The sequence below is a fragment of the Corvus kubaryi genome, unplaced genomic scaffold (assembly GCF_017639235.1).
Source record: "Corvus kubaryi isolate FWS band 111438036 unplaced genomic scaffold, C.kubaryi_AGA036_p1.0 37385, whole genome shotgun sequence".
NCBI classification, from domain to species: domain Eukaryota; kingdom Metazoa; phylum Chordata; class Aves; order Passeriformes; family Corvidae; genus Corvus; species Corvus kubaryi.
The window spans coordinates 23,343,923-23,371,318 of NW_024581127.1; the positions used below are offsets into that span (position 1 = coordinate 23,343,923).

General features: G+C 42.4%; 1 protein-coding gene and 1 long non-coding RNA gene across 3 annotated transcripts in view; one reads left to right on the plus strand and one right to left on the minus strand.

Moving 5' to 3' along the window:
- Positions 1-25,403, minus strand: part of SAMD12 (sterile alpha motif domain containing 12) — a 180,922-nt gene extending 155,519 nt beyond the window's left edge. Inside the window, exons 1-2 of one of the 2 annotated variants that reach the window (XM_042035695.1) lie at positions 25,042-25,403; positions 7,048-7,223 (exon numbers count right to left, since the gene is read on the minus strand). In XM_042035695.1, coding sequence (XP_041891629.1) covers positions 7,048-7,223; positions 25,042-25,054 — 189 coding nt within the window. In that variant the 5' untranslated portion in view covers positions 25,055-25,403. The remainder of the gene's footprint in view (positions 1-7,047; positions 7,224-25,041) is intronic. The other variant, XM_042035694.1, reaches the window with a different exon arrangement.
- Positions 24,701-27,148, plus strand: LOC121668191. Its single transcript, XR_006017296.1, has 2 exons — positions 24,701-24,972; positions 25,450-27,148. It is a non-coding gene; the product is annotated as an uncharacterized LOC121668191 (long non-coding RNA).
- The last annotated feature ends 248 nt before the right edge of the window (positions 27,149-27,396 follow it).

Genomic DNA, 27,396 nt, shown 5'->3' on the forward strand with positions numbered 1-27,396 from the left:
ATCAGTTTTGTTCAGAAGTGTCCAGCAAACACATGAGGCAGATTAATAAACTGTTATAACTCAGGTGAAATACACCTTTTGCAGACCTGCGCTGTCAACAATGGAGCATTTTCCATTTTAAAGGCTAAATTTGTTCTATAGTACATTTTGTAATCCCTCTAATCATAACACTATTATTTTCTTGACCAGGGAATTCTATATTTTTCTGTCCCCAACAAGGCAGCTGTGTCATTAAAATACTGCTTTAATTTTGAAGACCTTAAAGTAGCTTCAAAGTGGAAGCAAAGGGTTTAGACAGCTTTGTGAAACAGCTTCACAATGAGGCAAGCAGCAGAACTGGCACTGTAAGTACATCATGCATCCACAGGCTGTACTGAATTGCTTTTTCCTCTAAAAGCTGCTCCATCCTTTTATCTACATTTCTTTTTCCCCGAAGTGAAGTTCTTTTAAATAAGGTGTCTGTGTCTACAGTATTAGCCATCCCACTTATTACTAGAGTACGACCACAGCTTTTTACTGCTTACGTTTGCTAATATGTACTGCAATTGCTGCTCCTTTTCACACTAGTGTAATGGGAAAGAACACAAATTTCCCATTGATAATTTTCACAGGACAACAGAAGCCAGACCAGACTACACTTCCCTCCTTATGCTCCCTCAGCTGCCTCTTTGTAACCATCTGCTCAAGGCAGCCCTATACAAGGACTGGCTCCCTGCAGCAGAAGCCCCCTCATTGCTGTGCATTTGTGCAGCCCTGAGCACAACTCAGGGTCACAGACTGCACCACTTCCCAGGGGCCAACATCCCAATGTCCTCCACATGCAAGCACTTGTGTGCATGCAACTACTGAAAATGTTTTCATCCTTATTTTTTTCTGAAAGTCACAGTCCAACTGTTAAAAAGTCCAGCTGTAAAAAGCCTAACAGAAATTCTTCTTCCTAATATCACCTGATGGACTGAAGTCATAAATAGAGAATGCTTGTACAGGTGAACTTCATAAAGGCCCTTAGTTTGGAAAGTCAATCAATAGTGTCTTTGTGAATAAACTTCACCTGTTCTACTTATACTACCTGAAGAGCTAAGAGTTAGTCTGAGCTCATTATTTTGATTTCCTGTGGGGAGAAAAGCAGTAGGAAAATAATCCCACTTTGAGATGAGGGGCAAAGGAGAAGGACACAAATAATGATCCTTCCCACCTGCCCTTCCATTCCCTCACTGTCCTGGACAGAGTACAACACACTAACTTGTCAAGATCTCCCACTTCCAAATGGCTGCCATCAGGGCAGATGACATTTTTGACAATCCCCAGGCAGGCAGTCATTGTGAACAGAATGAACAGGAGAAGCCAGATCTTTCATGCTGAATGGAGAAACCTTGCTGTAAAAATGTGGGCCTCCATATTAAACTATTTATAGCAAGAACGGATGATACAACAATGGCAAAAATCATGCTACAACAAGAATACACTTGGATTTTGAATCAGACATTTGTCCTCCTGTGGTAAGCTGGCTTACAGGACCCCAACAGAAGAGAGATGTTTCTTGTTTTTCTTGCTCGTGAGAGTGTGGATTCTGAACTAAGCAGCTATATTTTGCCCTACAGGTAGGGTTACTTCAGCACTTCATTCACTCCAGTGGAATCACAGAATGATAAGAGAAGCATCACTCTCAGTGGCTTGAAATGCACAAAGTCACCCAGCACTGCTGTGTCACAGCTCAGGATAAGAGGTTTGTTCACTGCACAGTTCTGAAACTTCAGGCTTCAGCCAGAGGTCACAATCATGAATGACAGGCTGAGAGAGGAAGGGATGCATACGCATCAAACATTCCAGCCCCCAATTTACATGGATACTTCTAACTACGCAACACATGAAAAAGTCTATTGAAAATGAAGATAGAAGCAGGCACACTAATTACTGTGTACTAGTAATAATAATCACAGGATGAGACACTAGAAAGGCAGATTGCCCTGAAGTGTAATTATTTCAGCTATGTGATAGCAACATTTACCAAATATTTTTAAACCCACTTCAGACGTACTGTACACTGAGATTCTGTGCCCAATTTTGTTAGTCATAAAGATGACCCAATGCAGTAAGTGGTGTTTTGTCACTATTGCAGTCAGAGTTGGGAGAGGGGGAAAAAATCACATTCACACCGTATCTATTGACTTTCGTTGTGTTGATCTGATGTGGACCCTGGTAATCTGTTAACTACTTCTCCACAAAAGTAAGCTAAGAAAAGCAAACTATCTATCAGTAAAGTAACATTTCCCCATCCAGGGTCAGCACCTCACTCAGAAACACAATGAGATCTGCAATTCAAACACCCTGATACACAATTTTAAAATTTTAAAGCAAAATCTGGAGGAGTGGAACAGCCCAGCCGGGGTTTTGTTGAACCTTCACTTCAACAGAAAAATGTTTCTTAACTTCAGTCAGTCCAATCTGGGCTTTTTTTGCCATATCCTGAGGTCCTGTGGCCAAGAGAAGTCTCACAAGAGGAAGATAATAGGAAGACAACACAAAATGGCAAAACCTCACTGCCCCGGTTCAGTGGGCATTGGTGTTTCTCAAATGCAAAAAAAGGTTAAAAAAAAAAGGGGTGGGGGGGAGAGAGAATGGTTTGGGCTGGAAGGGACCATAATGATCATCTAGTTCCAATCCCCTGCCATGGGATCAGACTGCTTAGTCTGGTCACCCAGACTGGTCTAATATTGCCTTTCTCATCCAACCCATCTGATAAGCTTGACCAGACAGGATAAATATTGTGAAGCAGAAGCCACTGATTACAAAACTGGAGAATTCTTCTAGAAAAATACTTTTCCTTGTCTCTTGTTAGAGAACAGTACTGGGACATTTCTTTATTTAAATAACTGACAAAATTTTAGTATTTCTAAGAATCCTGTAACACCCCTATTACTCAAAAGCCTTACTCTTCTGCTTGGACTTTTCACCACACACTTGACACACTCCACGCCTCCCAAATACATTCCGATTGAGCAGATCCCTCCCAGGCAAGCCAGAGGAGCTGTTTCCACCCCAGTCAGTCCTGAACTGGGCCCAGTAAGCTGAGATAACTTTTTATCCTGTTGGTACTGAGTTCAGTCAGCCCTTCAGTGTTGTTCAATATAATTTTGAAAAAACTGGTTTTTTAAGAGAGCAAAAGCAACCAAAAGAACTAATGAGCAACACTGCAACAAAACATAGTCTACTGGTGACTATGTAGCACTTATCAACAGAAGACAACGTAAAAGCTTCTCACTTCTTTTACCAGTTTCTTTTCATAGTTTTCATGAACATTTTAAAGGACTGTTAATTTGTCTCTAGTCAGATAAAAAAAACCCCTGCAATTGCTAACACAGCATAAAAAGCCTAACAGCAGTGGTTGCCATTAAAAAGCCTTTAGTATTTGCTATTGCTGCTGCCACATAATGAGACAAAATGTGTCACCAGATATGCACACCTTACTTAGGGATAAAAACTCCCTGAATAAATAACCTCCTAATGAGCGACAGCCCAGATTTGGGTCTCACTCTCACCATTAACAAGGCTTTGTGAGTGCAACATGTGGGAGGCCTTCACAAAAGCCAATTCTGCTGTAAGAGATCATTTTCTGAACCTCCTTAGAAAAGCTGCCTTCTGTTAAAGTCTATACTCAGAGAAGTACAGGACTCCAAAAGTATAGCAAAACTTGTTAGTTTGTTTTTAACAAAATTCTACTCTGTGACTATGATATTAAAACCAAACAGATCAGACATAAGAGGCAGAAGTAGCATTTCAATGAAAAAGATAAGAATTCCAGAAGACACACATAATAGTGGTTAAATATAGGTGGTTAAAGAAATAATTTATATTTTTAAAATGTATATTAAAAACCATCCTTGCTTTCTCCAGTGAATTCTTCTGCTCTGTAAGTGACCACTCAACTGCCTGAATTGTTTTTATATACCATGAATGCTGAAAAATCAATTACTGATCAAGAAAATGTGTATATTGATATACATAAATAAAAAATGAAGCATTTTTACACTTCATATATTTTCCTTAATTTGTATTATATCCTGTACATTATCAGAGTCTGACTGGATTATGCACATCAGTTTAGCTATGAATAATCTTGGCCATTTTTGGACTTGCACATATTTGTAACAAGGTGGTTCCTTAGGGAACCAGCTGAGGGAGACTAAAATCATTGTTCCATTTTCCATTATAATTCTACCTCAGTCAGCCTACAAATACTAGATTCCATATTCATCAGGAACTTATTTATAAGTGATCCTTCACTGAAGCTATACCTTCTGTTGTCTGCATCCCAAATATACAAACACTTGTACTCCCATATTTATGTTACAGTAGCTGCATGAAAAGGAACTTTAAATCTGGTTGTAATCCATGAGTTACTACTGTTCTTTAATCCCATAGCTGAGGACGGAAAAAGAAGGACACACTTCATTAGAAAGAAGATTTTGTTTGTTTCTTTGGACAGCAAAACCAGATGTTTAAAGTGCTGGAAGTGGTCTCAATGAAAAATTAGAAAGCTGAAAGCAGGAACGAGAGCCTAGGAGGCATCTTAAATAATATTCAATACATTGCATTGCTTTGTGCAACACAGGTCTCACTACCATGAATATGAGGTATGTGTTAATATTATTTGAATATATAGGATTACAAATAAATCCTTTTAAAAACAACTGCGCAATGGAAATATAAAACAAATGGCTCTGCTCACGATGTTTTATTTACAATACTTCCTTGTATTCCTGCTCATCTTTCCACACTGTACATACATGATTGCATGGATGAAATTTCCTAGTGACAGCTTAATTCAACTCTTAAAGCTACACAAGTTAAAATCCATATTCACATTTTAGAGGATAAAGCAAAGCAATTTTTAAATTTAAGGCAGAGCAAGCCAGAAAAGACAGGCTACCTCAGGCTATAACATATAAATCCAGATGAAAAACATCACTAAATTAATGCACACATAAAAGACAAAGTTACTAACAAGGCAGCAATACATTCAGAAAAATATTCCATTCCATTTGCTTGATACTATTATGCTACGCTTATACCATTAAGCAAAAATTCAGTATGTTTGTTTGTTTGTTTTTAAACCTGAAGTGTGCCCAGTTTTCTCAATAAAGTTACTGCAATCAGATATGGGAAACCAATCGTTGATTTCAGTCCTTTGAGAGCTTCCCCTCTTACCCAGCTATCTCCAGCAAGGACAGCCTGTTTTATATCATCAGTCCAACAATTACAGCTCAAGACAGTGAAAACAGGCTCCCTTACATTAAATCACTGATGTATTTCACTCTGATTTTTCATTAGGATAAGTCTTTTGCAAGCAAAGACAAGTTTGATCTGACTATATTCCATGTCAACTACACACGAGCCCATTCTCAGCTGGGAGCCCTATTGCACCATTTAGCTTCTTCACTCCCAAGCTTGTAAGACCTGCTCCAAGTTTAACACACCTCCTCAGCTTTCAATATGGGGCAGATTTTCATCTGGTGATGTTGAAACATGAGCAGGGTTAGCTTGCCTTTGTGAAAAGCTGGGCAAACGCCTTATTAGCTGAGCTTTGTCTCCAAACGCATCCAAAATCTGGTAGTCTTGTAACCAAATGGATATTTCAAAGCAGTAAGCACAAACCTGTTCCCCAAGGGTTCATGAGAAATCAGCAAGGTGCTTGATAATTGACCACCAAGATTGCAAGTAGCAGGGTTTTTTAAATTGTTGTAAGCCTGTAATGGAGGATCTATTTTGATGCATTAAGTCAGAATGAGTTAAATTGTATTAATTTTAAACTAGGTATTTTAGATAAAAATCAGAATGGAGAATTCATACCAAGCCTTTATTGTCAAGGGTACTGCTCAAAACATGTTATGCTATTTTATTCTAAAAGTGAAATACATCACAACCATATGTGTATTATTTGTTGGATTTACTGTACTACTGGCAGTAGGAAATACTCCTATTTGTTCAGTCATTGAAATAATTTCTATTGCCTTTTTGAACCTGTAAAAAAAAAATACACTCATTTTATTTGCTTTAATAATTCCCCAAGTGTCAGATTCAGTAAAAACTCAATTCTCCTGCACAACTTACCCCCAAACTCCTCATTTTAGGCCTTTAAGAATCAAAAAGACTGAGATGGCTTTTAAATAATTTTAATTTTAAAGAATTTTAAATAATTTTAATTTTAAAGAATTTTAAATAATTCCCAGTTATTTTATAACATTCCATTATCTTTCCTTTGACCCTGAGACCAGCTTCCTTGGTTAGAGCCTTATGCTAGGAACGCCAAGCTTGTGGGTTCAATCCCCATACGGGCCATTCACTTAGGAGTTGGACTTGCTGATCCTTGTGGGGTCCCTTCCAACTCAGAATAGTCTGCGATTCTAGTGAAAAATGTATCTAATATGACAAATTACTGTCCTATACCAAAGTATCTGGAGTACACACATTCACTTGCACTTGGTTGTCATGTCTGCTGCACTCACAAAAGAAGTAGAAGCTTGTGAGTAACAACAGACACTACATTTGTTTTCAGAAACTCATCTCCGAACTATGTTTGTTCACTGTTGTATCAGACACAGAAGAACTGGCCTGGTATTTTACCTAAAATCAGTTAACAGTTTATTAAAATCAGTCACCCATATAAAAATCCACATATTCATATATCCATAGAACTTTCCTCCTCCTTTACCTGCCCCAGGCAAACAAAAAAAAACCCTCAAGAAAAACATTTATACCCATTCTGCTTGTTACCCAAGTCATTTGGAAAAAGAGTTTCCATAGTGCCTGAAAAAGAGAGATTCCATTATTTTAATTATCTTCATTTAGAGAAAAATAGAATAGTGCAATATCCAAGATGTGTGTGTGCTACAACTCCATAGCAGTACCTTGCTTCTGTAACACCCGCCTCCTCAGACTGATATTTTTACACCTTTATAAGAAATGCTTTTTAAGAGAAGCCAGGACTTCAGGAAGCCTGGATTCTTAAAGGCTCACCAAAACAAATAAGAAGGCAATCACACCTACCTTAGATATTTCTGGCTCCACTTGTCTCTTGGGTGACTCTTTTGACTCAGGCCCTTTTGGAGTACTAGTGTTCTTTACCGCAGGTGATTCAACTCCTTCGCCTTCAAGTTGCAGATTAATACCTTCTGTGGGGACTGGGTGATCAATACCATTTGGATTCAGATTGCAATGGATAGCTGGGAAAAAAATATGAGAAACACTGCTTTAGGAAAGAAGAATCCAATGTTTTAAACATTTAGCACAAACTACTGGGAAGTGCCATGTGGTAACCAGAGCTATGTCAGACCAAAGCAAATGAACCATCTGCACCTTGATGCGGATTCAAGGTGAGATATTTAAGAAAGAAAATGAGAGGAACGCAGCACTGTATAAATTTATTTAGTGCAGGCTACCGTGTGGAACTGTGCTCTGCTGGAGTCACTGCAGCATCCAAGACCCTCAACTTAGAGCTTTTACTAAGTATTCATCATTCAACCATACCTTTTTTCCTTTCTAGGCAAACTAGTTAAGGGTTTTCTACTACATTTTCAATTCCTACAACATTCTAGGTCTTAAAGAATGTGGAATAAATAAGCTGTGCACAAAAAATCAGCAAGTCAGTCTCTGCACAGAGTAATGACTTATCCAGCTGATTATCTCTCCCTCAGTCCTTTGTACCACTCCAAGTTACCACCTACACCATCCTAACAAGCAAAAGAGATGTACTCCCTGGGAGTATATAATGAGATGCAGACTAATGACAGCAGAATAAGGAAAGCATCCAGAGAAAAAAAAACCCAAATGCAAACAATACAACAGAAATGCCCATTTAGAACTATGGCAGTAGCTTGTTTCCTGCCCAAATTTTCACAGTTCCAGCACTCACATAGATAGTAGTGATTTTATAAATGTGTGGATCCTGAGGAAACTTCCCCTTTATGCAACTGACTTTTGCACTTATGTTCCTGCATAACTGGGCTACTTTTAGCGCTACTGGTAATTTAATGGTCCCAACTTCCCCTGTGTGCAAAGAACTTTGCTCAGATACTGTGATGCAATGTTTGACAGATCTGAGTAGAAACAATGTACATCCAAAATAAAAGCTGCCCTTTTACTCTTGCTTGGCTTAGAAGCAAAGGGTGGGGAGCTGGGGAAGAAATCAGAACTGCCAGTTTCTACCAGCTACAGATCAGCCCTTGAAAGCCTCTCACAGGAAACTGACTCAAGCTGCAGTGAAAGCAAAGGGTTCTTTAACTATAGCACCTTTCAAAAATCTATTCACCTTAAATCCTAGAGTCTTAATTGAAAACTTTGAGCCTAAGTTACAGCAATTCCTTGGTACAGAAGTAAAGCAGAGGCCAAAATGTTGACCTTTTTCCTTTGGGATCTTTAAAAACATCAAAATATTTGTAAAAGGTAAGTGATCTCTGCAACCACTACAATACCTACATCTGCAAGCCAGGGACAGGAACACCTCCTATGAAAACTTAAAAAACAATTTGATTCTGTGGTTTCTATTTACATCAGTGTGCCTCAAGACACCAAAAAATTCTCTCTCCTAGATTATACCCACCTACTATTATCTAGCTCCTCTAGATCACATTTACCTACCTGAAAGAAACAACTACTAACAACTTCTTTGCCTATCCTCCAGACCACAGAAAAGACAGATGTTATCCAGTAAGACCGACTATTTTCACAGCCCAAGGAAAATGAAAACCATTCTGTTAGTAACCAAATTAATTCCCTCCTTTACAAAAAATGTAAATGTATCTTAACCAACCTGTAAAAGTACTCCCAGCACACCCTGCTCCAGCAAGGGCTGATCAGCAGTGAAAAGACATTTGATACTAAATGTGATCCATAAAAATACTTCCAACTGTCTTCTGCAAGGATCTTGCCTAGCTGAATAGGAAGACTCCTAGAGACACCTTTGAAACCTTAACACACTACAGCAACATCCGGAAAGAGGCAGTTTTTGGCTGTCAGCCCAGTTCCAGTGCTCACCAAAGAGAAATTACATAGCACAGTGGGACTTAAAACTGCCTGGAAGAACACTGCCAGCAGCAAGTTTCCTGTGAATTGCAACTCCTCCCCTCCCAGTGCCCCCAGGCAATAGAGATTAGGGAGAAAGGTTGCATGGGATGAACAAGGAGGTCGTTGTTGGTTATGGCACTAATTTACCATGCATTAGAGGGAGCAAATGATACAGGTTTTGATAACATGGCAGCATGATGAGTAACCTTATCTCCTTCTGTGTATAACCACATGACACATTTGGTGGATGAGGGAAAGGCTGTGTATGTTGTCTGCCTGGACTTTAGTAAAGCCTGTCTCCCACAGGATTCTCCTGGAGAAATGGCTTTTCATGGCTTGGATTGGTGTACAGCCAGGTAAAAACCTGGCTGAGTGGCCAGGCCCAGAGAGTGGTGGCAAATGGAGTTATATCCAGCTGGTGACTGGTCCCAAGTGGTTTTCCCCAGGGCCAATTCTATTTAGTATCAACAGTCTGGGTGAGGGGATCAAGAGTACCCTCAGAAAGTCTGTAGATGACACCAAATCAGTTGGGAGTATTGATCTGCTGGAAGGTAGGAGGGCTCTACAGAGGAATCGGGACAGTCTGGAGTGATGGGCCAAGGCAGTGGCATGAGGTTCAATAACACCAGGTGCTGGGTCCTGCACTTGAGTCACAACAACTCCATGCAGTGCTACAGGCTGGGGAACAGTGGCTGGAAAGCTGCCCTTGGAAAAGGACCTGGAGGTTGACAGCGACTGAACATGAGCCAGCGTGTGCCCAGGTGGCCAAGAAGGCCAACAGCATCCTGGCCTGTACCAGAAATTGTGGTCAGCAGGACCAGGCCAGTGATTGTCCCCCTCTACTCGGCATTGCTGAGGCCATAGCTTGAGTGCTTTGTCCAGTTCTGGGCCCCTCACTACAAAAAGGACACTGAGGTGCTGGAGCGTGTCCAGAGAAGGGCAACAGAGCTGGGGAAGGGTCTGGAGCACCAGTCTGATGAGGAGCAGCTGAGGGAGCTGGGGGTGTTTAGCCTGGAGAAAAGGAAGGTCAGGGGATGGCTTATCATTCCCTACAACTCCCTGAAAGGAGGCTGTAGCCAGGTGGGGGTCTGTCTCTTCTTCCAGGTAACAATAGGGCAAGAGGAAAAGTCATCAAGTTGTGCTAGGGGAAGTTTAGATTGGATATTAGGAAAAATTTCTTTATGGAAAGGGTTGTGAGGCATTGAAACAGGCTGCTCAGGGAAGTGGTAGAGTCACCATCCCTGAAAGTCTTTAAAAAACATGTAGACATGGAACTTGGGGACACAGTGGTGAACTTGACAGTGCTGGGTTAAGGGTAGGACTTGATTTTAAAGCTCTTTTCCAACTTCAATGGTTTTATAAATTTATAAGCACCTGGATGGCTTAAAAATGAAATAAGTCACTTGGCAAGATGCTGCTTGACCCTTAGCCCATCATGCATTCAAGAGTAATGAATGCTAGTGCTTTTTCAGCAATGCTTTTTACTGGGCTCCTTCAGGTTAGAAAAGAGGAAAAAATGGAAGAGGTTGCTAGCAATTGCATAGATGCCCACTACCTTTTAATTGAAAACAGGCGAGTGGTTCAAAGAAACACAGGCTGCCTCAGGGGACTCTTCGAGAGTTGTTAATATTGGGAGGGAGGGGGAGAAGTGGGGAGAGACAGCTTTTTTATTTTCTAGGGGTATTTATTTCCTAAGGAGAATAAGAATCTCAGTCACTTGGCAAAGCTTATCTTTCTTTGTCATGACACATCTTCAGGTAGCCAGCTCTACTACTTTCTTCTAGTGCTACCTCCAACCCTCAGCTACACAGAGAAGAGGAGGAAGGAGTATTTGCTTGCATGGGTCTGTTACTTCCTGTTACCACACAGAATACCTAGATCCATCTTCGTGGCGGACAGAGGTGGAGCTCCTGCCTTCTTTTAAATGTCAATACAAACCAAAATTGTTCCCTTTCAAGATTTGTTAAAAGGCAGTGAAAGAGATCAATGTTTGGTCAGTAATTTATTCTTATCTTAAATCCATACCTTATATAATTTTAGCTAGATTAGGTCAGCTCTAAACTCAGGATCAACTATCAAACCTAATGGGGCTTGGGGGACTGACAGCACCCAGGGCTAGCATCTCATAGAACTGAGCCTAAACAGCTCTTAGAAAATAATCACAAATCACTAACTTTACCACAGCCCAAGTGCTCCGAACTCTCTTAGCTGACATATCTTAAATCTCTTTTAGGACTTAATAGCATTCATCTGGAAAAAAATCTTCCTACAGACAAAGTAGTTTCTGGCTAAAATATTGTCCAGACCATTACTCCTCCTTGCCTGCGTATTGGCTAATGCTAGCTCATCCTGCCCTCTGCATTCAGACCATTTTCCCACACTACTGCTTTGACAATATCCCTACTCCCTCAGCACCTCTTCATTCTACCAAACTACATCCACCTCATCAGTCCCAAATTTTAACAGTACATCAAGACAACAAACACTCTCCAAATCAGCTCATAGTATCCAATACCAGCAGTATCATTAAATTTTGAAACAGAACCTCTTCCAACAGTCTTCCATACAATCTCGATACTCATGTATCATCCATGTCTCAGTAATACAACTATTCATCCAGTTTCAGATCACCTGGATTCACCTTTCCCTGCTGAAAACCCCGCCTCAGTTGATTAATGTCATGTCTCTCTTCATGGTCCTCTAACAATTGTCGTTCAACTTGCATTGAAAGCTTTCTGTGGTGGGAACTTGTTTCCTTTTGTGGAAGGAGGGTGGATGCTCTGTAGAGCTCTGACTGCACAACAAGCACATAATGAATGGCACTGGCTGACAATAACACAGATCCACAGATTACATTTATGAAACAAACTATTATTTAAAACAAAGGTACTTGAGTACTCTTGTACTCCTAACCTAATGGTAGAGAGGAATCTAATGGAAAATATCCTCTTTTCCAGAACTTAAAGAAAAGGCTGCTGAGATCTGCCAGGTTACGAGAGTGAAAAGCTCTGTCAGAAGAACAGTAAGTGGAGCACCCAAAATGGAAAAATGACCCCATATCTGTTCTAAAAACTAGGGAAATTAATGCAATACACAGTGTACTTTTTACATACGGTGGAACACAAGCTCAAGTCCTTTCCATGTATATGGAGCAAGATAATTTGTTGCCCTGCAGAAGCTGGCTGATACATGTGAGCCAGTTCCATGCCCACACAGATCCTTACAGGGTGCGCATGCATTTGGACAGGAGAGCTCGCAGGGCAAAAAGAATGCTCTGCCCCCCCTCCCTGCCACCACCTTCCTGCCATGCATGCCTGCCTCCCAGATGGCAAGCAGCCAAGAGACAGCTTGTCTGAGCATGCTTGATGGTACACAGAAGTTACCAAGAGCCATCCTAAGTTACTGGCATCTGGGGCAAGCCTTGTCTTTTCCTAGAGGGTACTCTGTGAATCCTGTCTGGAAAAAAGCCTGAAGGCACTCTTCAAAACACAGCCTTGATATATCCAAATTTTTGCATGGGCAGATGGGAAGTCTTTGTCTCTCCATCTGTAGGCTCAAGGCTTAGCAGATAAATCTATGATCAATCACTACCTCTGTGCACTCCCTGCCTACTGTGTCAAACATTTCGTAACTATGTGCTTCAGTGGGAATACTGCTGGCTGCTTAATATTTTAAGCAGATCAATTAAGGCTACATTAAAGCATATTTGGCAAGTACTTGAGTTACATGCAATAACAATTGTTCTATTCTAAAAAGTGATCGAGTAAAAATAGCATCTTCTTACTCATGTGCCCTGTTCTGCATGCATCATAGTCATATGCTCGCTTTTGCTATTCAGACACAAAAAGCAGGCACAGGAGATACCCACCCAACCACTAACAATCCTTACAAAACTTTCATGTGTCAAATACTGGCAAACTTGCAAGCTCCATTTTACGTATTCATTCCACAGACTTAGCTGCACAATGCTAAGAGGTAAATCCATACAATCCACCTGCTACTCCCACCATAAAATGCCACACTGTTGAAAAGGACAGACAAAAGTTCATCCATAGAGTTTGAACACTAACAAACTCAGGCTGGACATAGCAGGAACCTTACAAAAAAGGTCTAAATATCTCTTTTCAGTCATCTCAGTAGTCACAAAGATTTAACAGGTATTTCCAGGGCAAAAGACCTTTGGACAGCAGCTCTCACTGGACTTCTTCCTTCCATCTCTTGCCATTTCTTTGTCAAAAGCAAATCAAACCTCCAACCACAATAAATTTTGCAGTCAGCATTTTTAATGAGAGTTCTATACACTTCCAGATGCTGCATTTCAATCCAGAGTAGTCAGACAGCATCCCTGAGGCTTTTTGCTTGCCTTTACTCACAGTCTGCTTTACCTGCATTGATTAGAGAGGAGACAGTCACACTGAGAATACTGAAGTCTTTTTCAGATTGAGATGCCTCCTCACACTGACCAAATGAGCAAGACGGATCTGCACTGCAAAGCCCTTCTTGTATTTCAAGAAGCTTATACTTCATTAGTAGCTCTGCATATCCCTAGGAAACATGGGATTATTTCAAAGATGTCTGACCTGAGCAGTTAGTACCACTTCTACACTAGTAAAAAACAAGATTTAAAACAGCGAATAAGGATGGCTTTAATTTGTACTATAAAACTTAGGAGTATTTTGACTACTTTGTCTGGCGGCAATTTCTTCCACAGTAATGAGTTTCTATAACTCCTATGGATGGTCCATCTGCCTCATCAATCAGCTTCTAGTTTTGAGAAACAGTCTAGCTTTTGCCTAGCAGACCTACTTCTCCATGCAGACCTCTCTCCACCTAATGTAAATTTGCACAGTTCCCCCAATACATCATGTTGGACCAGCTGAAAATGCAGTCCAAGTTTCACATGAATACAATCTGCTGCTTATGTTGCAACCTAGTAAATATTGCTGGCAACCTGCTGAGCTAGTAATTTCCAAGATTTTGCCCGCTCTGTTCCTCAAACTTGTCTGTCTAATGGCCACCAAATCAGCAGCATTCACACAGAGCAAAGAAGCCCAGCAAATCAGTCAGGACCTTTTCTACTTCAGTACAAATAACATGAATTTATCACAAGTTCCTGTAAGGCTGAAATCCCAAAGCACTTAACTGAAGTAATATTGGTGTCTAGCTATCTGCTTCTGTTGGTCAGCATCAAAAAGCAGCATTAAGCAATTACAAACATGCTGTGCCAAAAGGCAGGCCAGTACTGAGCTGAGGAGTGCACTGTGACCTGCTGCTACTGATGAGCTGTACCCGTAGCTTTGAGTACAAAGCTCAGATAGACACAGGCAGCAAGGCCTGGCAGACACAGACACACACCTGGACCTGCAGGTCCCTCCAGAGAGTTGCTTGTCTTTCTAGCTACTCGTTATCATGACTACTAATCATTAATTAATCAGTTTAACAAAAAAGCAGGCTTCTTACAAGAATTTTACAGTCAAGTCTTTGTTAAAGCAGTGGGACATGCCCAAGAGTGGGTGGTATCTTGAAGGGCAAGAGAAGTGACAGCTCAGCAACAAGGAAGTGGACATTGAACCAGTTCAAGAGGGCAGGAAGGGCAGAGCAAAGCAGAGACAGGTGTAGGAAGGGGATAGAGGCAGAAGGGGATAAAGGGTTCAGAGGAGGAGCGTTCATTTTAGTTTGTAACTGTGACTTGTGGGGCTTTTGCCTTTTTTATCCCTTTAGAACTATTATCAACAAGAAAATTTAAGGTAACAGCATTCCTGAGGCAACTATCCCTGAACATCTCTAGCTAGGCAATGGGGTAGTCATCTCATGGTATCAAGCCAAATACTACTATAAGCCATTCACTCTCTCCAGAAACAATGAAAAAATAACCAAAACTAAAGCCAAAGAAAAACACAGAAAAAGTATGTTTTCTGAGACAAGCTACTACACTTCACATACATCTCTCAAACAAACTTCAGCTATAAGATGGTACAAAATCTTGTACAGCATCAGAAATATATCAAGAAACCAGAATGAGTAACTTAACACTTTAGTATCTGGAATCAAACTAAACTCATAATTTGGTTGAAGGCCAAACAAATCTTGAGTGTAGAGAGAAAAGACCCCTTAGTTCTCTACAGAACAGAAACATTATGCCCAGAAAAAGAAAGTCTCTTCTTGTATCGGTTGAGTTTGCCTTCGAAGACCCTCATCACACCAGGATATGTATGTAATTAAGTTTCTTCAGCTAAAAAATTTCCTTATGCATTTTTTACAATTTTCCTACTGGAAACTATTTATTTTATGTATGGCAATATCCACTTGACATCTCTTATTTCACAGACTTTAGCAAATGCTGTAAACAGTTTCTTTTACACCTGCTCTTCAGGAGACAGACTGCATGTCATCACTATGCTGATAGACCTTGGAGTCTCAGCAATGCAAGTTCAACCTTTATAACAGCAACAGGATTTCATGGTAAAAAGCAGACACAGTGACTGGACAGCCAAATTATTTCTGAAGCACTTTCTCATTCCTTTTCAATAAAGGTACACTTGATACAAGCAGCTCTTGAATTCACGCTAGCAACATAGGCTCATTGAAACATGAACCCATTCAGTGAATAAATAAGGCCAGGCTACCACAAATTCTGTACAGGTATAGATGAAGAGGAGAACAGACATAAGGGGACCAAGTGAGCTATGCAATTAACTTAAGAGCAAAATGGATCTTAGTGAACAAAGTAATAAAGGGCAGTAAGTAACATGCATCACATGCACACGAGAAAATAATTTAAGCTATGGATTAAAGTACAAAATAGTTGCTCATTTGTTTTGCAAACTAGTAAGTCAATAAGCAGGCTTGTGCAAGCATCTACAGAGATTCTCTTGAATAGTGAAGAACTCTGGATTTCAAGATTGTGAGATGCACAAAGTTGCATGCAAAGAGGGTGCTACAAGAGATAAGAAGTGTAAGTACAAAAAGCAAAGAAAACCAATTGGTGGATAGAGAGGAAGAGACCTAAAATAACTCTCTCACAAGGAAAAGTATTCACCATAAATTACAATTGTCAGTCACCAACCTACTTAGGCAAACTCCAAACTAGGTACCACTGCTGCCCTAAGAATTTCAGAGAGAATATGGAGAGATAAAAAAGAGTAATAAAGCACCTGGGTATGCAACAAGTCTTCATTAGTTGCACTGATCTTGGAAGAAACTTGTCTTGTAGTCACTGCTTAGAAAGTTGGCTAGTCATGCTTCACCACAAATTTTTTTTTCTGAGAATGCCTCTTTCTCAAGTCCTAACAGTACTACTATTCAATTCTATAATCAGCCAACATTAAATCAAAAACTTTTTTTAAACACTAAAGTACCTATCCAACACACACAGAACAGCTCAGACACACAGTGGTTAAGTCTTTATTATAGCATCAGAGGTGCATTGACCCACACACGCATCACAGATCTCTGCCTTTGCCCTACTCATGAAAGCTGGTGTCTGCTGAACATGTGGCACAGAAATGGCTGTGATTCAGCTGTCGATCCAGGCTTTATTTCTTGTCCCATGAATGATGCACAGTCATCAAAATGCAAATGAAAATATCTTTATTCATTCTCACTAGCATAACTAGTTTGCTATCTGGCAGTTGACTTCTGTTTTCAGTCCTGGCTTTCCCTCAACTGCCTAAAAGTTACCTCCCTTATCACTGTTCAAGGCTATCCCTTCCCTGGTACACTTAACTGAAGAGCCTGGAAACGCCTTCTTTCCTTCCCCCAGTAAAATTCTTCACCTCCTACTGCTTACTCATACCACTGTATCCTACTCGCTCTAGTACCCCAGATGATTTGTGTAGCAATGAACCATCAGCCGAGAGCACGCAGAGGACAATCTGAGAGAAAGCTTCTATTGACGCACATTACAATTCTCTTTCTTTATGTTTATGAAACAGCATTATTAAAAGTCTCTTTCTTGCTTTTACTAGGTTATGTGCAGAGAAGCAAATCAAATCAACCAAAATCCCCTCTGGGGGAAGAAAATAAAATTTAAAAAGAAAAGCCACAAAGATAGGGCAGAGAGCAAATGAATGGGGAATGGAGGAAAATAATAACTTGATTGTTCAGCTGAAGAATAGGAGCTAGCAAAGTTCCACATTATACAGAGATGGATAGGGCTGCACTAAAGACCAGCTAAAATCCTCACTGAGTGTCTTCCTCATACCCTTTTTTTTGTCAATCACATACTCCCTGCAAGCATATTAGATCATGTAATTGAATGCAGAGTTCACTTCAGCCCAAGTTCAGTCCCCTGCACACCTCCTTGCTTCATCCAGGAGGAGCACAAACTAGGGAGAATTCTTATTGTTTTAAGTAATGAACCTGCTCTTTAATGCCAAGTTTAGCTCATACTGCACAGAGAACATGCAGCTATTCACAGCAACTCCCTCACTCTTTCTGTAGTCCTTTTGCAAGAGGACACTTCTGGAGAGAGAAGGAGGACCCTATGCAAAGGTGAGGGAACATAAAACTTACTCAAGGCAGAAGCCACTGTGGCTGAGATCTGTAGATCTAATCTGCTTCAGCTTTTCCTGAAGGTCTCTCTCAGACCATACTTCGCCTCATTTATAGAAGTTAGTACAGGTGTTTCCAACCCTACCTGCTGTGGAGAATCAGTACTTTCCAGGATGGCATTTCTACAGCTGCAGCCTAATGCAGGACCCCTCCTTCCCCCAAATCCCATTGACCAGACAAAGCAGGGTTCCTCTTACAGAGCAGTATCAGTTCTTATATACTAGGAAAATGAAAGCTACATATCTTATGCATCATGACCCTGCCTGTTAACATTTTTATGGCTCAGTGCCTAATTCCCCATCTCCTCTCTGTTTCTGGGTTGTCCTGGCCAAATTTCCCTCTTAGCTACTCGATGCAAATCAAGTTCTTGTGGTGAGTGGAATTGTTCTGGACACACAGATGAGCTAGACTTTGTCATAAAAGTGATCAGGCTGGGTCAGACTAGAAGTCTAGCACTTTATGCCACTGCTTGAGAAAACAGCATGAGAGCAGGGCGTACATGAATTGATCCTTCCTTGGCACCTTAGGAATAACCCGCAAAGGTAAAAGTGCACTTCGGGAACTCTGTGTTATACGAAAAACTATTTCCTTTTTTTAATTTAAAGCACAAAACCCGACAGCTTCATCGTTCTGCCTTGTGACCTAGTTCCTTTTTCCACCTTCTCCAAACTATTCATCAAGGCCTAAGGATTCTCTCCATGGTCATCTCTTCCGAGCTGAAGAATCAGAATCTTTGTAACCTGCCCATCTCTTTTCCAAGCTAAAGAATGATAATATCTGTAACCTGCCTTCAGAGACCACGTCTCTGACCAACTGACTGTTCTTTTCTGTATTCCTTCTAGTCCTCTCCTTCTTTTGGGGTGTGACAAGCAAAAGCTGCAGGGAGCATTCACAATACAAGAGCAATACGCAATGATACAGAAACAAAGATCTTCCTTGCCTTTTTCTGAGTTCTCCTCATAGTTCTTGAAATCTTGTTTGTTATTTTGACCAGCACCAACCAGACAGTTTCAGAAGACTTCAAAATTACTCAATTTTTTAGCCCTTTTCTCCACCTTTGCCCTTGGCACCTTCCAGAACTACACCCTCTGCATTCTCTGCATGTTTTGAGAGATAATTGAGGGCTGAGCTGTTCAACTGTTAATCTGCAAGGATAAATACCTGTATCCATTCAAAGGCAACAGCTTTCATGAGAAATAACCCACAACAGGATTGCTCAGTTTTAAACTGAGTATCTCTTGATCACAGAAAGGGCATTGCATTAGAGATCACACAGTCTGGACAAAAGGAGAGACAGTGAAGAGACAAAACAGGGCACAAGAGAGTAAAGCTGTCTCAGCCAGGACAACAGAGAAAATTGGCTCCAGAACCAGGCACAGTATCCTAACAGACCCACAGACTCAATACTTAGTGAACTTAAAAGTAGCCTTTTAACAGCTCTACTACCTCTGCAAACTAGCTGTATTACTTTCAGAGACAAATGGGCAAACCAAAACCTTACAGTGCTCCACAGACACCTAGTTCTGCATCCACCACCAAGCCTGCACAGAAGATGTTTTGGACAGAAACCTCTCCATGGTTATCAGCTCAACAACCAGTACCAGTCTGCAATTCTGACTCCATCCAGCTACAGTGCCTTGCTCTGAGCCTGTCACTGCTGTTCTCCTGCCATAGCCCTTGTGACACAGCAATACTGGGAAGCACTAGAGACTGGCTCTAAGCAGCCTGCCCTGAACCTCATACACTCAGCTGTAAACAAGAGGAACAAAGCTACACAACCTCCTTGGATGTCACGTGCCATGCTTGGACATAACAGAAGAACAAAAAAACCCTCCAAAACCTCTCAAGAACAGTTCTATTTTATAATTTCCATTTAAGCATGAGATCTTACATTTAATTTCCATTTAAGCATGAGATCTTACATCCATTTAAATAAGATCTTACAATGTCACTACAGGTTTTGTCAGTACTTTCCAGTAGTACGTTAGGAAATGCATCCAAAGTCTAACTCTTGTCATTTGCTCACTTGCATCTCCTTCTTGGTGCAGAAAGCACATGAACTTTCAAAGCATGACTCCTTCCTTTTGCCCATATATTACCACCACCTGACAAGTTTTAACCTTATGATGGGATTCAATTGTGCTGAACGAGTAAATTTATATTAATCAACGCCATCCTTGAGCTTCTAAGTCTTCCAAGTATTTTAAAGGGTAAGGTCAAACACTCAAGGAACTGTATCTAAACTAGTTGACCTGAAAGTACTTCCGAGTTTCCAGAAACACTCTTATTCTACAACCCAATTTAATCCAAGGGAAACACAGTGTCACACCAAGTCTATACTTGGTACCTTGATTCCTGCCTAGTATACGTTCATTTGTAAAAGCAAGAAGGGTAAAATGATTACATAACTTCCATAATATCCACCCTCCACTCAATCTGAGTACACCCAAAGACACTCCATTGCAGTGACCTTCTTTGTTTTAGCTTCATTTTGGGGTTTCCAATTCCCACAATGGAATGCAACTTCTGAACTTCAGCTCACAGTCTCCCTTTCAAATGTAGCAACATAGATTGGAAAGCTCTAAGCAGTAGTTCAAAGCAGAGAAGCACACGCAACCACCAGGCTATATGCACACTGTGGGGGCGGGCAGGAGGTTGTGCTGCTGCTGAGCAAGAAATAAGGGTGTAGATGTTACAGACCAACAAGAAGGCTGCCACGTGAACGTGGGTAAGGAAAGATCTGTGTTCAGGTCTGGAATTCCATAAATGCTGATGCATTTTTACAATAAATGGTCAGAAAGTAACATACAGAACACAAGACCAAAGGCTGATGTTCAAATCTTATGCCCCACTGTCCAATGCACTTCCAGCATTGGTCTTGCCAATCGCCTCTGCTATGGCCCAATGTGATTGTTTCAACTGGAGAGCTGAATTGAGATGTGTGTCTCAGTCCTGCTTCCAACTGGCAGCTATTTCCAAGCCACATGTCTGAATCCCTCAAGCTAAGAAGTGGTTAGAAATCAGTGAAGAAACCAAAAACACTGATGGAAGCATGTCCTATTTTTGAATCACAGGGTTTGTTACTTCTCTGGTCCATAGGAAAGTAAGTGTGCTGAAAGACCATCTATTGGATCACGTTCCCTGGAGACTTAGATATGGAGACATATCCAGTCTGAGCTTGAAGTGCATGTAGGAATAAGACAAAGTTGAACAACTGAATACCTGTCAGAAGAGTTGTACTTTTGGGCACACCCTGGAACAGCATGATAGGTACCTACACTGAAAGCTGCTTCAAAGCTGTCCTCTGGATGATCCTGAACTCACTTTAACATTCTTGGCAGAGTTAGCATAGCACATCTATGAGCTCACCGTATCTCGAGTCCCTGAAAAAACACATGGCAGCATTCAATATCCATGGAGTTGCTAGGCACTGAAGGCGTTCAACCAAGGTACATCACATAGCTGAAATTCACAGGATCACTCTGATACAAGCTGGTTACAAGCTGCAAATAACTTCAGTCCTGCAGCAGTTAACCTGGATGCCACTCCACAGAATGCCCTAACCTCCTTCGAGTCTCAGTCTCTTTAAGGATTACCAAGGGGTAAGGCCAGTCGTTGACATTTTATGCCAGCAAGGCTCCACTTCTTAGTAAAAAATATCCCATAGGAAGACCCAAGGTCTCAATAGCATGAGCCCACTACAGAAGAGCCACAGGAGACTGGAAATTTACATAAACTTCCAGGAGGAGACCTGCAACAAATGTTATGTGGCACTTTCCAAACCCTATACAAGAAAGGTGTTAGACCAAACTTCATTAAACACTTACCATGAAAGAAATCCATGATATCATTAGCACTTTTTCTTTGCACAGGAATCTGAAAGACACCACAGATCAGAGCTGCAGGGGATCCAACAGAACTGTGTGGGATCACCTGTATGCAGACATCATCTGGTAGGTGCTGTCAGTCTCTCACTTTCCTGTGCAATAAACACTGGGGGGTAAGGAAATCACCATTTCTCTCTCTTCCCCTTTACCTCTGCTGCACAAGAGCAAACTGAAAAAAAAAAATTTGAGAATACTGTTCCAGAGATCAAAAGCCTTTTTCTACTGGCTCTGACCTAGTTCTTTCATTCTTACTAGAAGGAAAAAAAACACTTAAAGGAACATTGTCAAAACTGTTGAGTCTAAAAATAGACTTACCTTGGCAGTGCTCCCATCTCGATGGGCTCATATTAAGGAGTGCAAACTCACTTTCCTCATACACATACCAATCCTTTAATCAATCTGGAAGCACTGATACTATACAGCCCAAAGGACCTCCCAGTCCACAGAATCTCTTTTGGGACACTAGAGTATGTATAATATATAAATGGCAAAGAACTGTAGTATTCTCCAAATTCCCACTTCATATTTGAAAGTCTACCACTGTCAGCTATCCCAGTAAAAATGTTTGGATGTTTTCCTTAAGTAAACCAATGGACATTTGTTGCCATAGCTAAACACCATGCTAAGACAGCTTTAAAATAATCAGATTTGAGGAAGATTTCAGAAATTTGTTACATAAAATGAACAAACTTTTCAAAGATTCTCCAAAAAGTATAAGCTACAAAATATTTTCACCTTAGCCACACGGAGCATTTCTGAAAGAAAAAACAAAAGAAAGACTCTGGGTTTGTGGCTGAAGCTGACAAACGAGCAGGTTCCATAGAACAATAGCCCTGGTGGAGCTGGTGGGGCAGTGGATGTTGGCTCAGGTCAGGAACTCTCCGTGCTGCAGAATCCAGGCCTCTCTTGTGCCCCAGGGACCTTTCCACTCTCTGCCAGTTGCATCCCAGAGCCAGCCACTTGCAAGTCTGTGCAAGAAGCCAGCTGGCCCAACCATTCAAAAGCCTCACTTCACTCTATAAAAGAAAGCCCAGGAAGCCCATCCTAGCCAAGCTCCCAGCTGACTACTGCAGAGACTGGAAGGCCAGACAACCTCACCTTAAACCTTATTACCAAGCTTCCAGAACTGATGTACAGCAGGTTTATGCTCTCAAGATCCCAAGCTGAAAACCAGGAAAGCATTTTTCCGAAGAAAACTATCAAATCAAACAAACAGAAAACAAAAAAATCCCAACTGTTCTTCCTGAGTCCAGGACATTTTTCTACAAAACTATCTATTTAGAAAATTCAATGGCAACCTTACTTTCGACTAAAGCAGGGTCTGTACACTGTGGTCATCGGAATCATGAGGAACAAGTAACCTCTCAGCTTTCCAAACAGAAGCTGTAATGCCACATGTTCATTGCCGAAAGTCACAGTTCAGGAACAGAGCACAGCTCACACTCAGGGCTCCAATACGGCAGAAGATGCATTAAGGGAAAAGCAAGCTTTTAAGCACAGTCACACAAAGAAACATGGTTCCAACAGTAAATGATGGATAATAAAAGGCCTGAAATATGGATGCACTACACACACACAAAGTAGTTATGGCCACATGGCTACTTGTGCTGAAATAGTCATACTGCTGTGTTAGTGTGAGGGCAACAGAATTATGCAAAGGCAAGAAAGTTGAGGGAGAAAAAAACAAAATGGGAGGAATGCAGAACACACAGACAACAATGCCTATTCTGAGACACCACAGCAGGATGCATCCTGGGGGAAGGAAATGCGAAGAAGGAGTTAAAGAGAAAAATTACACCTCAGGAGAAGGGAAAGGCACTGCTTCTCAAAGCTTTAGCAGAGCTTTCCTTCATTAATATTTACAAAGCTTTTAGAGATTCTCAGATGGAGGGCACTGCAGATATGACAGGAATTATTACAGACCTGAAAAGATCTAGCAAACAGACTGAGAAGGACTTCAAGTAAATAAAAGAGGATGACATTAGTGAGCACACTGAAACAGGGGTTGCTGCTGGCATATGAACCATCTGGTGCATGGCAGTCCATTTCATTTACTTACTTACCCACTACTGGGCACGCATGCCCAGTTCATGTCACTATGCTTTTGCCACCAAAGAAGTAAAGCTTTTATTCAGGACCTTCCTTCTTTGTATCATTCCAGTCTTCAAAACTGCCATTTGACAAAGCAGCCTGGGCATAAGAAATGTTTGCCTCATGGAGAGGCCTACGCTTAGGAAGAACAACTTGGGATGTTGACAGACACCTTTTGAGACATAGTGGTCTTGTTTACGTTTATTTGAATTTGCATAGGAATCTGTTTTCCAGGGATGTTTAGCTCCCCACTGCCTCCAGGAAGCATAAGTTTTTGCTGGACTATCATTTGTGCTGTTCACTTTAGGTACCTAGCAAAAGACAGCATCAGCATGATTTTCAGCAATAAAGTGTCTCTGGTAGAACTGTAGATTTCGGCATAGCTGAGAAACAAAATTCATAGTAGTCTCAAAATGAACACACAAAAACACCAACATACACTAAATTAAGCACAGCAGAAGGGGTCAGATGGCTGGTTTACACAGGATTCTTTAATTTTCCCAAGGGCACCAAAACCAGCAAGATGAGGCACAAACCCCAGGACTGTCACTGCCTCACTCTAAAGCACTAGAAAACCAAGTGAATTTTGAAAGCAGAGAGCAGTAAAGCGGATTTGCCATTTCCCATACACCTCTCTCCTCCAACTTCCCAAAAGACCCAATGGAAAGGGAACACAGCCAATGTCAGACGGCTAAAAGGAGCCCAGCACTAACTGGAAGACCTAGCAAAGCATCCACCTGTCTTGGTAGTTATCGCCTCAGTTACCGGGGTACTTCCCCAAGAACTGGGCATCTTATGAACACCTCACAGCTCCCGGCTGCCCAGAAGCTGAGCATCTCGGCCCTTTGGCTTCTCCATCCTTCTGAGGGAAGGAGGGGCCGAGCACAGCTCTGCGCCCATGCGGGGGACGGCCGGGGGCTGCTGGAGCTACGCGGGCATCGCGGCCTCGGGGCACTTCAGGGATCTGGGCAGCAGCGAGGGACGGCGGCGCCTCGGCGCCCGCGGGAAACCGACCGGCGGCGGGGCGGGGGAGGCGCCCGGGGCTGAGCGCGGCCGCCGGGGCCGCTCCGGAGGGAGGCGGCGCAGGTCGGCCGCCCTTGCCGGGAGAGGCGGCACCTCCGGGCCCGCCGGGAAGTTGCCGACCGAAGCCGCCGGGCAGCCCCTGCCGCCTACCCCGCCGCGGGCGGGGGCGGCAGCCGCGGCCCGGCCCCACGGCACCTGGTCCGGGGCAGCCGCGGAGCTGCGGGCGGCGGGGCCGAGGGGCGCGGGGTCGGCGGGTACCCCGCGGGCGAGGCCGGGGCAGTGCGCGGCAGAGTGGCCCCGCCGGCGGGCACTGCTCTCCCACCGGGCCGAGCCGGGTAGCTCCGCCACGGCGCAGGTGAGTGCCCGGGGGAGGAGACAGGGGAGGGACCCCGGGGGCGGCGGGCAGGGGACGCGACGCCCTTACCTTCCACCGCCATCCTCCCGGCCTCGCATAGTGCGCCGGCCGCCGACCCGGCCCCGGCGGCGCTGCCCCGGCCGCCCCCCCGCCCGCGCGGGCTCCGCTCATCTGCAGCCGCGGCGATCAACCTGCAGCGCTCGCTGACAGCGGGCGGGGCCGCGCCGCGGATCCCTGGGAAACGTAGTCCCGGGAAACGGGCGCCCGGCCAGGCACCGGCGTTGCCCGCCGCCGGCGGGGCCCCGGGGCGCCTCCGCGTGTCCCCGCAGGGCAGGGACAGCAGCACGGGGGCGGGCCGTGCGCTGTGAGAGGCGGCAGGGCTGGGGACCCCCGCGAGGCGTTTGTGTGGGACAGGGACTGTGCGGGCACCCTGCCCCAAGGAGCTTCATTTCACAGCTCTGGGATGTTTCTCTCCAGGATTTCAGTCACCTCAGACATCCAGGCTGACGGCTCCAGGATAAGCCTGTCCCCGTCCCACCCCGCTGCACGCCCTGGCCGGCCGGAGGAGTTTGTCCGCAACGAAAGAAAAAGGCACACACAGCCCTGGGAACTACCAGTCAGCACCTCACCCCGGAGTGAGGCCCTCAGTTTTTGTCCATTCTCCACCCTATCCCACACTGTCAGGTCCTACAACAAATCCAGAAAACGAAGGAGATTAGGGACACAGTAGCGGAGCCAATGGCACCCTCGAGATCTGTCCTGGGAAACAGCGTTGGACTTTGTACACTTTTCAGTTTTATTTTGAGATATCAGAAAGGTTTTGAAAACTTTTTTCCACTTCAAAAGTAGCCATTTTTTTCATTTTGAGTGTACCAGCAAATATTAACTACCCAGAAAGAGTCTATGAATTACTCCACTCATCAAAGTTATGTCATTATTAAAATCAAGAGGACAACAGCAAAGAGACTGAGTATACAAGGGCAAACCCAGATAGGGCATGAAAACTTTGCCACATGTTCTTTTTGTTTGTTAGCAGTGGCCATTGTGGCTAATAAGTGTTATTTGACACAAATTTTTGCAAAACAAACCTTCAAATTAGAGTGCAAAGAACATACAATATGCAAGTGAATACAGTCTTCATAAACCCCAGGAATTGTGACACTTTTGAAATATCTAAAGTAATTAAAAACTGGGTTGTCATTATTTATTTTAGAAAGGAAACTCAGAGCCAATAAGGAATGTTTTGAAGCCCAACTCTTTCCTTAAGCTTTCTAATAAACAACTTTGCCCTGAAGAGCTGACTTGTTGTTTGCTCTCATAAGCACTTGAACTATTAGCCTTTTTGTTGTACATGAGTCAAGATACAAGTTTCCTGGAGCAGCAGCCTTATCGTTCATGTGTTTGCAAAGTGGGAGGCATATGCAGAGTGCATTATAAGTAAAAAAATTGAGAGGATATGCTGGTACTCCCAAGTGCAATACAGTTACACACCTGATCCCACATGCTGGCAGAATGGACTGATCTTCACATGCTTTCTGTCGAGCAGATAGGATGATCTTAGATATCACAGTTTTCAAATATATGTAATACACACATACAGCCTTCAATACATAATAAGCTTCTGTGATTTTGATGGCATTTTGTATTAAGCTTATGTATTCAAATATTAATAATTTATTTGACTGTGACAATATTTGGAGACATGTTGGAGTAATTACCTGACTAATGCATATGTGAAGCAGTGCTTTCTTTGAAATGAGTTGGGAGCCATAGAGGGAATAAATCAAGGCTCAGAGTTGAAATGGCATGGACATGGAGAGCTGGAGTCGTATCCCCATTGGTATGCTGAATTTCTGACTGGTAACTACATTTCAGCTCTGGACCCCGAGGACATCCCCAGTGAGTACAATTTTACTAAGCCCTTTAAACAGTCCTGTAGTTTTTAATTACAACTTCATGCCTGCTGAAGAACAGCAAAATTACGGCTGTGACTAGATAGCAAATAGGGCATGACAAATGTTAAAAGGTGTAGTGTGTGATACCTAATAGCTAGTGAAACCTAATATTCAACAGTATCTAAAACCATCAGAAACTTAACAAATTCTGGTCAAAACTAGACAAATTGTAATTTAATGTATGTTGCTCATTAGAGAAAAAAGGCTGTGAATTGATTCAAGAGGTTGTGTGAATTGATTCAATTAATCTATGGTAAAGTACAGTCTGTTTTGAGAAAAGCTTTCAGAAGCATCAGGTGAAAGTGAGCTAACTTTCTTAAAACACCCTGCTAAAATTATAGTGTAGAAAAAGACCATCTTTCTCTGCTAAGAAAGAGCTATTTCTTGCTTTCTCTGCCTTGCTTTCTTGCTTCTCATTTTACCTTGCCTTTCTTCGGAGAGATTTCTTCTAAACTTTCTCTTAAAAGTG